Source organism: Pristis pectinata, chromosome 10 (assembly GCF_009764475.1).
Source record: "Pristis pectinata isolate sPriPec2 chromosome 10, sPriPec2.1.pri, whole genome shotgun sequence".
NCBI lineage: Eukaryota > Metazoa > Chordata > Chondrichthyes > Rhinopristiformes > Pristidae > Pristis > Pristis pectinata.
The window spans coordinates 63,720,645-63,734,495 of NC_067414.1; the positions used below are offsets into that span (position 1 = coordinate 63,720,645).

Here is a 13,851-nt window from a genome sequence, read left to right on the forward strand (position 1 = left end):
GGCAGAGAATTCCAGAGATTCACTACCATATGAGAGAAAGAAAATTCTACACAGCTCAGTTTTAAATGGCTGGCCCCTTTATAGCTATATACCCTTGTCTGTGACTTCCTCACTATTGGAAGCATCTCAACATCAACCCCTGTCAAGCCTCCTTAGCATCTCGTATGCTTGAATAAGGTCATCCTTCATTCTTCTAAACTCCAAGGAATACCAACACAAACTGTCAAGCCTCTCTTGAAAGGACAACCTTCCCATCCCAGCAACTAGGTGGGTGAATCTTTGGACTGCCTCCAATGCTACTATATCCTTATATAGATAAGGGAACCCAAACTGTATGCAGTATTGCAGGTATGGCCTCACCAACACCGTGTACCGCTTCAACAAAACCTCCCTATTCTAAACTCCAATTCCTTTGCAATAAAGACCAACATGCTATTTGCCTTCATAATTACTTGTTCTATTGCCAACTAACTTTTTGTGATTCACCCCTCTGAATTTCACTCATTTGCAATCTCATTCTAGACCCCGGAGCTGATTACTTCTGGAGCCACAAATGTAGTTGAAGCTGACGGACTGATTTGCTGTGATGAAACATACCACACTGGACACTTGAAGGTGAAATTCAGGAATGAACCATTTTGTAGGCCAATATCTTTATAGCCCAAAACTATATCTATTATTAATTTCTTCAAACCACAGTTTCAAGACTTCAGCACAATCCTTACATCTTTAAATGAGTAACAGCAGCATATCAAAACCGTATTCATGGCAACAAGTAAATCTAGGGAAGACTAAGGTAGCACTGTCATATGTTATTCACAGACCTCAATTACACTGTCTCTGTGTGTTTGGTCTGACTAATGGGGTTAAGGCTCGTCTTGCAGATCATCCTCTCAACCTTCCCGACTTGACCCCATTTAAATCATTCAGGACCATTTGTTCCTCAGCTACCACTTTTTCCTTTCAGTTGAGTAATGTGTCACAAGAAGAAGGTAATAAATGGCTCACTGTTTGCATTTGCCATCTTTATTGCTGAACATGTGTTTCATATATTAACTGAGCCCATTCCTTCTCTCCTTACAATGAACTGCAGCACTGCATTCAGTCAGTTCAGCAAAACCAGTTCTACATCTACCTTATACATCTGGGCATAATTATCTTAATCTAGAAGAGGTTTAGGCAAGGTCTTTCTGCACAAAAAAATGCCATAAAAACGCCTTAAGCATATTACACTGTAGGATAGGACTATGCATAGTGTATTACTTCTGGATGAAAACCAGGTGGGGATACTCTTCATTCATCATAATTCCAGTTAACTTGTTAGTCTGTAGTGCACAGTCAGAATATAAAAAATATGGCAACAAGGTGAGTTCAACATCTTAGCCAACACCTCAACAAGTCAAAGGTTTAAGTGTCAGTAGTTGCAACCTGCTTAACAGTAAAGTAACATTTTAATGGAGTTCAAAAACATTAAAAAAAACTTCAGATCCGGAGATCAGAAAGGAAAACAGAAAATGCCGGAAATTCTCAGCAGGTCAGGTAGGATTTGTGGGGAAAGAAACAGAGTTAATGTTTCAGGGCAATGACCCTCCATCACAATGAGTGTTCTGATGAAGAATCATCAATATGAAATATTAATCATGCTTCCCCCTTTACAGTTGCTGTTTGACCTGCTGAGTATTTTCAGCATTTTCTGTTTTTATTTCTATATTGGAGTTTGATGCATTACAGATTCAGACAAGGTACAAGTGCTACTGTACTTCCCAATTTTGAAAACTTCCATTTTAGTCACAATGGTAAATTGCTGGCTATGATTTTTTTAAGGGCAATACCTCTGTTAGAGCACAAGAAACTTAAATAAGTGTTTTAAGTTCCCAGAAAAAGTAGTGAAAGGTCAGTGTTGCAGAGAAAACATTCTCTTCAATTCACTCCAATATTTACAAACTGAGTGCACATTTATGACTGGTATGATTAAGAAATAGCAAGCATATGGTATTTCATACAGAATATGAAAATTAAAACAGAATCAAATAATGAAGTTCACATAATTCATTACAAATCTCCTTGAGCCAATTTCAGTTTGCAGCCAATGTATCCAGATTTCCAGCCTCTGCAGGAAATTCCACAGGCTCCTCGCCCAAGTACAGATTGAAATGTCTCATTGGATAGCTTCGCTTTAAATATCCAATTGAACGATTAGAACCAAACCCTGTCTAATATGACATTACAAAACTTGAAAATGATGATTAGTTATCTGCAGAGTAGAACATCACTTGGTACAAGTATGGAGTGGCTTTGCAAATTATTTTTCAAGCTTTACATAAAGGACTTCAAGTAAATTTCTACTGTAGATAAATTATACTTGTAATTTCATAAAATATGTAATTTACAATAAAAAGACCATGTGCAGAAGGTGCATTTGTTCAGGGAATTATATGTAACTAAGTGGGACAAGAAAGAAGATGACTTTTTTTTAAAGGACTCCAAACCATGTACAATACCTTCCATCATCTCCATGCCTTCTGGAGGAACACAATGGCCTGCGTGGCTTATGGCCCAGATGGGATACTTCTGAATCAGGATCTTGTGTAAAATTTTCATGAAGATTTTATAGTAACAAACAATTCCTGGATTCCCTGTGGAAATACACAAAAGACAACAAGCTTATTAGAAAAATGTGTTAAAATGGAAGGTAACAGGCTACATATTCAGTTTTGGAATCATAAACCATGCAATGGAGGGAGAAATTGATGATTAAGTAAGAAGTTAAGTATCCTGCAGGAAATCAGCAAAATATAAAATGTGTAATTTTGAAACAAATAACAGCATATTTATCTTGTATCAGCATATTCAAAACAATTGAAGTCTAAAATATGAAAAGAATAGCCTTTTATCTGAATTATCATAGTTCATAAGATTAATAGCACTGAATCACAGAGTTGTTACTGATAGAAAGATCCCATCAAATCTATTCTGGCTCCGAGCAGAGTAATCCCGTCAATCTAGTTCTGCATCTCTTTCCCCATAAGACTGCAAATTATTCTTTCTTCTGTGCCCATCCAATTTCCTTTACAAGGCATTGACTGATTCCATTTCCACCACCTCCAAAAATAGTGAATTCCAGATCCTATATGCTCTCTAAGCAGAAAAAATAATTTAATCTCTGTTGCACCTTTTGCACTTCAAATACACTTAACTTATATGATAGGCATAACAATCACAATTTTTTTATTTTGTAGATTTAAAATATTGTAGAAATGTAGCATGTATTTTTTTTGAAAATACATATTGCATATTATGTCCCATTTCCAAAAAAATAAAGTATATGCATCCTAAAGCAACTCTGGGAGCAGCTTGGTTAACACTTGCATTTAGAAATCCACCTCTGAATGTCAATTAGCTATAACAGCAAGATACACAAGCTTCTCATCAATGCCACTTGTTAAGACCACATCACCTCAAGTGGAGAAAAAAGTCAAAATTCCTTAGGTCATCTAACAAACACCAACTGGGTTAGGTGCCAGTTAGGCTGTTTTCACTTGAGTCAATACTACCAGCACAGGATGGGTGAAAATGATGACTGCTGCATTAAAATAGATTGAGAACAATGCTGAACAAACTTAGTTACAATGCAGTATATCCAGTCCAATGGAGGTTTGTTATAGATTTTCACACACCACTATTCTGTTACCAGAATTACACACAAATTCGGACCAGGAGATGAGAGCCTTAATTGCATGTCTGAGGGAGTCTTTTCCTTACTCAAAGCTCATCCTTAGATGCTCCTGCTCAGAAAGATGCCCATTTTCTATTCTTGAAGAGAAAACACAATTAGTTATTGTCTGTTTAACCAATATGCTAAATGTTATTTATTATACTTGATGAACAGTATTAAGCTTATGTATCCTCAGTCTTGCGTAATAGAGCAGTGCCTGCAGGATGGGTGGGTAACTGGCCATGGTGCTAAAGTCCTTTCAAGTTGGGGTGTTGGGTTGCAGGTTGAAGTGAAAGGGAATACTGTAGTTTAGGGTAGACAATATATTCAAGGGAATAATGTTTTATGCAGAAATTCCTTGTTAGTCGTCTGTCAGTTTCTTAGATTAAAGGCAATTCCTGGACTTACAAAAGAATTTGAAAAGAAAAAAACTTTTGCTATGATTGATTGGTACAAAGTCAAAGTCGAGGTTATTGTCATATGCACAAGTACATGAATGCACAGGCGCAATGAAAAACTTGCTTGCAGCAGCATCACGGGCACATCGCATCATATAAGCAGCATTCACAAGAAAAACATAAACATAAATTAAACACAATTTTTACAAGAAAGAACACAATCAGAACAAAAAAAAAGTGCATTTTAGTGCAAAGTGATCAAAGTGGTGAGTGTTGCTAAACTGTAGTGATCATGGTTTTGTCAGTTGTCAAGAACCGAATGGTTGAAAGGAAGTAGCTGTTCTTGAACCTGGTGGTGTGGGACTTCAGGCTTCTGTACCTCCTGCCCGATGGTAGCTGCGAAAAGATGGCATGGCCTGGATGGTGGGGATCTTTGGTGATGGATGCTGCCTTCTTGAGGCAGCACCTCCTGTAGGTACTGCCACTGGTGGGGAGGGATGTGTCAATGATGTATTGGGCTGAGTCCACTACTCTCTGCAGCTTCTTACGTTCTTGCGCATTTGAATTGCCATACCAGACTATGATGCAACCAGTCAGGTCACTTTCAACAGCACACCTGCTGAAGTTTGTTGGAGCGTTCAGGGACAAGCTGAACCTCCTTAACCTCCTAAGAAAGTAAGGACACTTGCGTGCTTTCCTTGTGATTGGAGGGTCCAGGACAGGTCATCCAATATGTTAATGCCCAGGAATTTAAAGCTGCTGACTCTCTCCACTGCCGATCTCCCAATGTAGACTGGCACATATTCACCCTCCTTCCCCTTCCTGAAGTCAACAATCAGCTCTTTAGTTTTATTGATGCTGACTGAGAGGTTGTTGTTGTGGCATCGCTCAACCAGATGTCCTATCTCGCTCTGGTAAGCTGACTCATCACCACCCGTGATCCATCCAACAACAGTGGTGTCATCGATGAATTTGTATGTGGTATTGGAGCTGTGTTTAGCCACTCAGTCATGTGTGTATAGAGGGTAGAGCAGGGGGCTAAGCATGGAGCCTTGAGGTACACCTGTGTTGATGGTCAGCGAAGAGATGTTGTTACCATTCCACACTGTTTGAGGTCTGCCATTGAGGAAGTCAAGTATTCAGTTGCAGAGGAAGGTAGAGAGGCCCAGGTCTTGAAGTTTGATGATTAGTTTTCATGGGATGATTGTGTTGAACACTGAGCTGCAGTCGAGGAACAGCATACTGATGTATGAGTTCCTGTTGTCCAGATGGTCCAGAGCAGAGTGAACAGCCAAAGAAATCATATCTGTTGTTGACCTGTTGTGGCAGTAAACAAAATGAAGCAGATCCAGCTCATTTCTGAGGCAGGAGTTGATTCGTGCCAAAACCAACCTATCGACGCACTTCATTACGGTTGACGCAAGCACTACCTGATGGTAGTCCTTTAGGCAGGTCACCACGCTATTCTTGGGCACTGGTACAATAGATGCCTTTTTGAAGCAGGTGGGAACCTCAGACCGTAGAAGCGAGAGGTTGAATATGTCCGTAAATACTCCAGCCATTTCAGAATCAGAATCAGAATCAGGTTTATTATCACTGACATATGTCATGAAATTTGTTGTTTTGTGGCAGCAGTAGAGTGCATGACATAAAGATATAAAAATTATCATATTACAAAAATAAATAAATGGTGCAAAAGAGGAATAACGAAGTAGTGTTCATGGATTCATGGACCGTTGAGAAATCTGATGGCAGGATTAAAGCAAGGACTTTATCGACTTGCTGAAAGTCTAAGCCTGGGTAGACCTCACAATTCAGCAGCAGGTGACCAGGAAATTGATGAAGATGAAGATGATAGACAATAACAGTAAGGGACCGGTTGGGATTCTGAAGTTGCAAGCAGTAAGGTCTGGCTGATATTGAGTGGACCTACGTGTTCTTAGACATAAATCACTGAATATCTACGTGTAGGAACATTAATTTCTCACACATCAAACCCGACTCATTTACCCTTGATCTAAACTAACTCTCTGTTGACCAATCTCTTAATTTTTCAATAAACATCCTGTGTTCAAGTACAACCATGGCCTCACCTCTTCCACCCTCCTCCCACCCCTTTTTTTTCTCTCTAACCTCCTCCATCTATGTAACCTTCTTAGAAATAAATCTTCCCCAAACTCTGGACTCTTATGCAGCACCCACTTCCCATGTTGGTATCCATGTGTTCTTCCATTTAGAGTATACCCTCTGAAGCTTACATTCTTGTGCAAAGCCATGAGAAAGTTTATTGCATTAAAGATATTATTAAATTTAAGAGTGAAACACTGTGACTGTTGATCTAGTTTTTCTAGTATTCTTACATAAATCAAGCTGCTGGAGCTGAAAGAGTAGAATGGATTTGGACATTCAGTTACATTGTCCAACAATTCAAAATTAATTGGCAGACTCAATCTATTAAGTGCAGAGCTCCTCCTATAGAAATCTGCAAGATGTCACATGAGAAACAATGAGAAGTGCTGAGGTTGAAGTTTAAGCCTGTTTGGGTGGGATAGTGGAAATTTTACATCTAATTACGGTACATGTGAACTGATGTGTGATTTTAATAATAAGTTCTTGAAAAGGTTGTAAACAGATGTTTTATCATCTTACAGTGATTAAGATCCACAGGTGTGAGTTATGATAGCAGTGATACAATTTGTATACAATTTTATATTTTTCATATAAATCCTGGTTTGTGCTCTCTTCAGTCATTACCCAGAGTCTAATTATCCTTCTTTATCAATTATCAACAAGAATTTCTGCACACAAGTTTCATGAATTTCTGGAAATGTGTTTGGGCAATATGAGCACAATGTATAGCAAGTAACATTAGTCTGCTCAGGCCTCCAAATCAACAGCTCCACTGAGATTAGAGTTGCAGGTGGAGTTGCTGGGTGTGGCTGCCCTGATATTATATGTGTAATTTGGGGATGGGTGGAGTTGGCATTCAGAGAACAATTTTGATGGCTCACAGGTCTGATGGTTAGGGTTGGAAATCAACATATGGACAGATTTGCTTAGCTGTTCAGCTCTGACAGATGCAGAGGAACAGAGTACTGGTGAGAGATCAAATTACTTTCCAGTTTCTATTAGTCACTACAGGAAGGGGGCTAAGCACCTTTATCATAACAGTGAATCAAAATTCCATTTTATTTGACTTTTCTTTGCTAAAAACTTAAGTTCAATTTGATTTTCATTTACCTATTTGCTGATTTGGAGCAGGCTTATCAATTTACATTTAATTATAGTCCATCAAATAACACAGTTGTTTGGAACTTAAAATATTTTTGAGGCGCACTAAATGAAGGCTGTATATAGAATTAATGCCAAAGTGGAAGTCACAAATAAAATTGTGCAATGGGAACATCCTTGCTTTAAGGAATCATTATTGTGGCGTTGTGGTGTGCTCCAATTTTAAAGCAATAAAACTTGACATGCATGTTTCAAAGATGGCACAGGAACTTACAGCATGGATCGGCATGTGGAATTATGATGTTGTAGCCATTAGTGAGACAGGCAGCTCAATGTTCCGGGGTTCCGATGTTTTAGACATGATAGAGAGAGAGGTACTAAAGGGGTAGGGGTGCCATTACTCATCAGGGAAAATATCACAGCAGTGCTCAGAGAGGACATACTGGAGGGCTCGTCCACTGAGGCAGTATGAGTGGAAATGAGGAATAAGAAAGGGATGACCACGTTAATGGGTCTATATCAGAGACCTCCCAACAGTCAGTGGGATTTAGAGGAACAAATTTGTAGAGAGATAGCAGACAGTTGCAAGAAAAAAGGTTGTGATGGTAGGTGATTTTAACTTTCCACATGTTGACTGGGACTCCAAGACTGTAAAGGGATCGGATGGGATAAAGTTTGTCAAATGTGTTCAGGAAAGTTTCCTTAATCAATATGTAGAGGTCCCAACTAGAGAGAGCACAATATTGGATCCCTTCTTAGAGAACGAGACAGGGCAGGTGACAGAAGTGTGTGTAGGGGAACACTTTGGATCTAGTGATCATAATTCCATTATTTTCAAGATAATTATGGAGAAGGATAGGACTGGTTCTTGGGTTGAAATTCTAAATTGGTGTAAAGCCAATTTTGATGGCATCAGTAGGGATCTGGGAGGCATGGATTGGGATAGGTTGTTTTCTGGCAAAGAAATGCTTGGTAAGTGGGAGGCTTTCAAAAGTGAAATATTGAGAGTACAGAACCTGTATGTTCCTGTTAGAACAAAAGGCAATGCTAACAGGTTTAGGAAACCTTGGTTATCGAGGGATATTGAGGCCCTAGTAAAGAAAAAGGTAGTGCATATCAGGTATAGGGAGTTGGGATAAAATGAGTCACTTTAGGAGTATAAGAAACGCAAGAAATCACAAGAGAGAAAACAGAAGGGCAAAACAAAAACACGAGGTTGCTCTGGCAGACACGGTAAAAGAGAACAGTCGCTTGGCATTCAGAATGAGGTAGCCAATTGGATTTAACATTGGCTTAGTGGGAGAAGGCAGAGAGAGGTAGTAGATGGTTGTCTCTCTGACTGGAGGCCTGTGACTAGTGGTGTGCTGCAGGGATTGGAGCTGGGCCCATTGTTGTTTATCATCTATAGTAATGATTTAGATGATAATGTGGTCAACTGGATCAGCACATTTGTGGATGACACCAAGATTGGGGGCGTACTGGATAGCGAGGAAGGCCGTCTAAGCTTACAGCGTGATCCTGATCAGCTCAGAAAATGGGCTGAAAAATGGCAGATGGAATTTAATGCAGACAAGTGCGAGGTGCTGCACTTTAGGAGAACAAATTATACAGCGATTGGTAGGGCTATGAGGTGTGCGGTAGTACAAAGGGACCTGGGGATACAGATCCATAGTTCCTTGAAGGTGCTGTCACAGGTAGACAGGGTCATAAAGAGAGCTTTTGGCACTTTGGCCTTCATAAATTTGTGCATTGAGTACAGGAGTTGGCATGTTATGTTGAAGTTGTACAAGACGTTGGTGAGGCGCAATTTGGAGTATTGTGTGGAGTTCTGTGTATTGTGTGCAGGTATACAAAATTATGAGGGGTAGAGATATAGTGAATCCATGCAGGCTTTTCCTCCAAAGGTTGGGTGAGACTAGAACTAGAGGACATAGGTTTCGGGTTAAGGTGAAATATTTTAGGGGAATCTGAGGGGGAACTTCTTCACTCAGAGGGTGGTGCGAGTGTGGAACGAGCTGATAGGTGCAATTGTAACATTTAAGAGAGGTTTGGATAGGTACATGGATGGGAGGGGATTGGAGGGAATTGATACGGGTGCAGGTAAATGGGACGAGGCAGAAGATTAGGTTGGCATGGACTAGGTAGGCCGAAGGAGCTGTTTCTGTGCTGTAGTATTCTATGACCGTATGGCAGCTGCTGAACCATTTTGACTTGCTGTGGGTCTTCATGTGAATGATGCTGCAGCTACTTTGTGAAACATCCGCATCAGGCAGTTGCCATGGAGGTGAAGGAGAAAGTAGGTCATCAGTGGCAACCTTTTCATTCATTTTCTATTATTAACTAATTAAAACATGCAATGTATATTGATGATGCCATCGGACATGGAAGATACGAATGGACAGGGGAGGGGGGGGATGAAACCTGCATCAGGGTGAAATGCAACAGAAAGTACTAGGTCCAATTTCTTAATGGGTGGGATTTCTATAGGAAGTGGGTGCAAACACTTCAAAACTGGCACAAAATGCACAAAACAAAATCAACATAAGTGGATCTAATTTCTGGACAAATAGGCTGTCTATGCAATCATCTCATTCAAAACTGAGGGAAAAAGTCAGGAAAACAATTTATTTAAATTTTTGGAAAGATAATTAACATTAAATAAAAGAAACACAGGTGAGGGTCAGTGGTTCCTGAAAGAAAAATTCAAAAGTTGCAGTTGTGACAAACTATTATTGTAACCTAGAAGCTTGGTTTAAACACATTAAAATGATGAATTACCCTGAAGCTCTGAAGCTGGCAACCACTGAAATCTTTGTATTATCATGCTCACCACTGATAAAGATTTTAAAATGAAATTTAATAAATAAAGCAGTACAATACTGTTAATTAGTACCAATTTACATGTCACTGACAAATGGAAATGACAGCACAATACATCTCTCTCTCTCTCTCTCTCTTTTGCCATGGTGCTGACCTGTAAAGGTTTAGTTTGCCTATTTTTTAGTTTAAAATAAAATCTCCGTTTTACTTGCTTTCACTAAAGATGGCTAGTGGTTCTTGTGCAGCTGAGTAATTGCCAAATCAAACTCCACATAAAACCTCTGAGAACATAAAGTACCAAATACAACAAAGAAATTTAAAAAATACAAACTGTGTTATAATTGCACTCACAAGTTGAGGGAATAAAAGATCCCTGTAGGACCCAAGACTGATCCAATCTTTATCTACAGTCTCTGCTATCATCTGAGGCACTTGGGTACTGCAATTTGTCTCTTTTCCCATGCTAAGGGTGGGGTGGGGGAATGGAAGTAAATATGGATGGCACGGTAGCGTAGCAGTTAGCACAATGCTATTACAGCACCAGCGATCGGGGTTCGATTCCTGTCGCTGTCTGTAAGGAGTTTGTACGTTCTCCCGTGTCTGCGTGGGTTTCCTCTGGGTGCTCCGGTTTCCTCCCACATTCCAAAAGATGTACGGGTAGGTTAATTTGGGTTTAAAATGGGCGGCGTGGACTCATTGGGCCGGAAGGGCCTGTTACCACACTGTAAATAAAAGTTTAAAAAATTCTTTGGAGGTAAGCATGTGTGGATATCAGGGGAAAAATAATTACTAAAACAGCAAAATACTGCAGATGCTGTAAATCACAAATAAAACCAAAAAAAATTAGATAAAATCAGCAAATCAGGCTGAACTTTGGAGAGTGAAACAGAAACGATACTCCAAAGACCTTTCACATGAACAATAGTGTGTGCCGTTCTAGTCGTCCCATTACAGAAGGGATGTGGAGGCTTTGCAGTGAGTGCAGAAGAGGTTCACCAGGATGCTATCCAGACCAGAGGGTAGTAGTTGTAAGGAGAGGTTGGACAAACTTGTATTGTTTTCCCTTGAGTGTCGGAGGCTGAGGGGAGACCTGATGGAAACTTGTAAAATTATGATAGGCATAAATTGGGTAGACAGCAAGTATTTTCTGGTGTTGGACACAGTACATTATAACAAAGAACATAGAACAGTACAGCACAGGAACTGGCCCTTTAGCCGATAATGTCTGTGCCGAATATGATGACAAATTTAACTAATCCCATCTGCCTGCACATGGTCTATATCCCTCCATTCCCTGCCTGTTTATGTGCTTGTCTAAATGCCTCTTAAATGTTGTTATCATATCTGCTTCCACCACCTCCGCGTTCAGACCTTTTTCTGAGGGTAGAAATGTCAAATACTAGAGGACATGCATTTAAGGTGAGAGGGGGAAAGTTTAAAGGAGATGTGCAGGGCAAGGTTTTTTTTTACACAGAGTTGTGGGTGCCTGGAACATGCTGTCAGGGAACGCAGATACAATACTGGCATTAAAGAGGCTTTTAGATAGGTACATGAATATGCATAGAATGGAGGGATATGGTTTATGTACAGGCAGAAGGGATTAGTTTAATTTGGCATCATGTTCAGTACAAACACAGTTGGCTGAAGGGACTGTTCCTGTGCTGTACTGTTCTCTGTTCTATGTAATAACTCTCAAAAAAACGTCATTATCTGTTTTTCTGTCTGCACAAATGCTTCCTAACCTCCTGAGTACTTCTTTAATCATGTTTATCTGTAATGCCTCCTTGGTTGTAGAAAAAGCCAGCTATGCTCAACTGCGCAAGTCCAAATATGAAGATTAGTGACTCAGTAGCTATCAATTGCTAATAGAAACAAAAATGCATCAAGTTAATTTTTTTTCTAAATTATCATATCTTTGAATCTGAAGAATGTTTCAAGTTTAGCTTTCCTGAACACTGTTTTAAGATCCCTCTTCAGAAATGATTCACGGGCTGCATAAGACTGAATTCACAGGACTTCCTGCTTATTTTGGAGCACATGGTTAGTTTATTCTAAGAACCAAACTGTACCTTGCTGAAGTCATGCACATGCCCAGTGACATCCATTATGCAGTGACATCCATTATTTTCAGGTGGAATCCATTACTAAGATTTTCTAGCAATTAGAAACGGAATGTTCTTGGCTAAGTTTAACTCTTAATTTTCTCCTTACTTACCGGTAAATATTATAAACCCACCGTCCTCTGAATGTTCAAAAGTTTCCTAACTTCACTCCTTAAAGATCTGGATTTAATTATTTTGATAATGACCTGCAGTCCTAAATTCTCCAACCAGTGGAAATTGTTTCTCTCAATCTACCCTATCAGTTCCACTTAGTATCTTGAGTGAGGTGCCAAAATAACACAGCAAGTATTTCAAACCTATGGCAAGTACTGGCAGCATAAAGGCAATCCAACGCTATGGAGTGGCCACAATCATAGGCAGCAGGTTTGTGAAGCATGTTTGCTGGCCACCAGCATTGTAAAGTGCAATTTAAGAGTGTTATCATTATGAAAGGCTGGTCAGTGAGTCACAACAGTGCAAAGAAAAGATGAGAACTAATTTCATTTGGGGAATACAATTTGTATGTAACTGTTTAATGGATGAGTTGATCTTCTGGGGCATATGCAAAAGGTATTAGTGTGATGCTTTGAAGAATACTTAGAAATGTGGACTTAAGCTATATGGTAGTTTTGTTTGTAGTGTGCTTTGACCTAAAAGTGGCAAGTCAAAACCACTATGTAAACAGAAAATAGTTGATTTTCTAATTCTGCACTTGTGGTAATGAAAAATCCATATAAATTGAGTTGCTATTTTGAAGGAAAGGAGGTATAGGCAATGGCAGAAAGTGGGTGGTAGGAGAGAAAGAATAGCTAGAAAACCAAGTGATAGGGGCACATAGGACTGAGATATGTGGACAAGCCTGAGTACTGGGAAGGAGCCACTAAGACCTGCACTCTGTAGTTGTCCTTCAAGCCACTACTGCAAATCTCCTCGATGGCTATTTCTCCATTATCTCATAGCATGTCACCAGCACACTTCACTTGAAACAAAGAACATAAAAAGGCTGTAAAAGGGAGATGTTAAGGGAAAAAAGAGAGAAACATGATAGTAACCCAAACTGATAAATTTTGTTTTTGTAAGACCAGTAAGTGTCAGAATGCATTTGTTCAGGGTAGATAGTCTTTTTCCCAGGTTAGAAATGTCAAATACTTGAGGGCATAGCTTTAATGTGAGAAGGGGAAAGTGTAAAGGAGATTTAAAAGGCAAGTTTTGTTTTACACAGAGTGTGGTAGGTGCCTGGAACGCGGAGGTGGTGGAAGCAGATATGATAACAACATTTAAGAGGCATTTAGACAAGCACATAAACAGGCAGGGAATGGAGGGATATAGACCATGTGCAGGCAGATGGGATTAGTTTAATTTGTCATCATAGTTGGCACAGACATTATCGGCTAAAGGGCCAGTACCTGTACTGTACTGTTCTATGTTCTATGTTCTTTGTTATAATGTACTGTGTCCAACACCAGAAAATACTTGCAGTTTTCAGGATCTACTTGTCGGCCTTTCCATGCAGTACATCTCCTGGGGTTACTCCAAGCCTACCTCTTTTTCATCTGAAGCAACTCTACTGTAATTCTAAGCAACT

The 13,851-nt window shown here is 39.6% G+C and overlaps 1 protein-coding gene across 3 annotated transcripts in view; it reads right to left on the reverse strand.

Moving 5' to 3' along the window:
* The window catches only part of ldah (lipid droplet associated hydrolase), a 230,683-nt gene that overhangs the window by 126,335 nt on the left and 90,497 nt on the right, over positions 1 to 13,851 (reverse strand). For all 3 annotated transcript variants that reach the window (XM_052024313.1, XM_052024314.1, XM_052024315.1), the window contains one exon: positions 2,502 to 2,636. In XM_052024313.1, the coding sequence (XP_051880273.1) occupies positions 2,502 to 2,636 (135 nt within the window). The remainder of the gene's footprint in view (positions 1 to 2,501; positions 2,637 to 13,851) is intronic.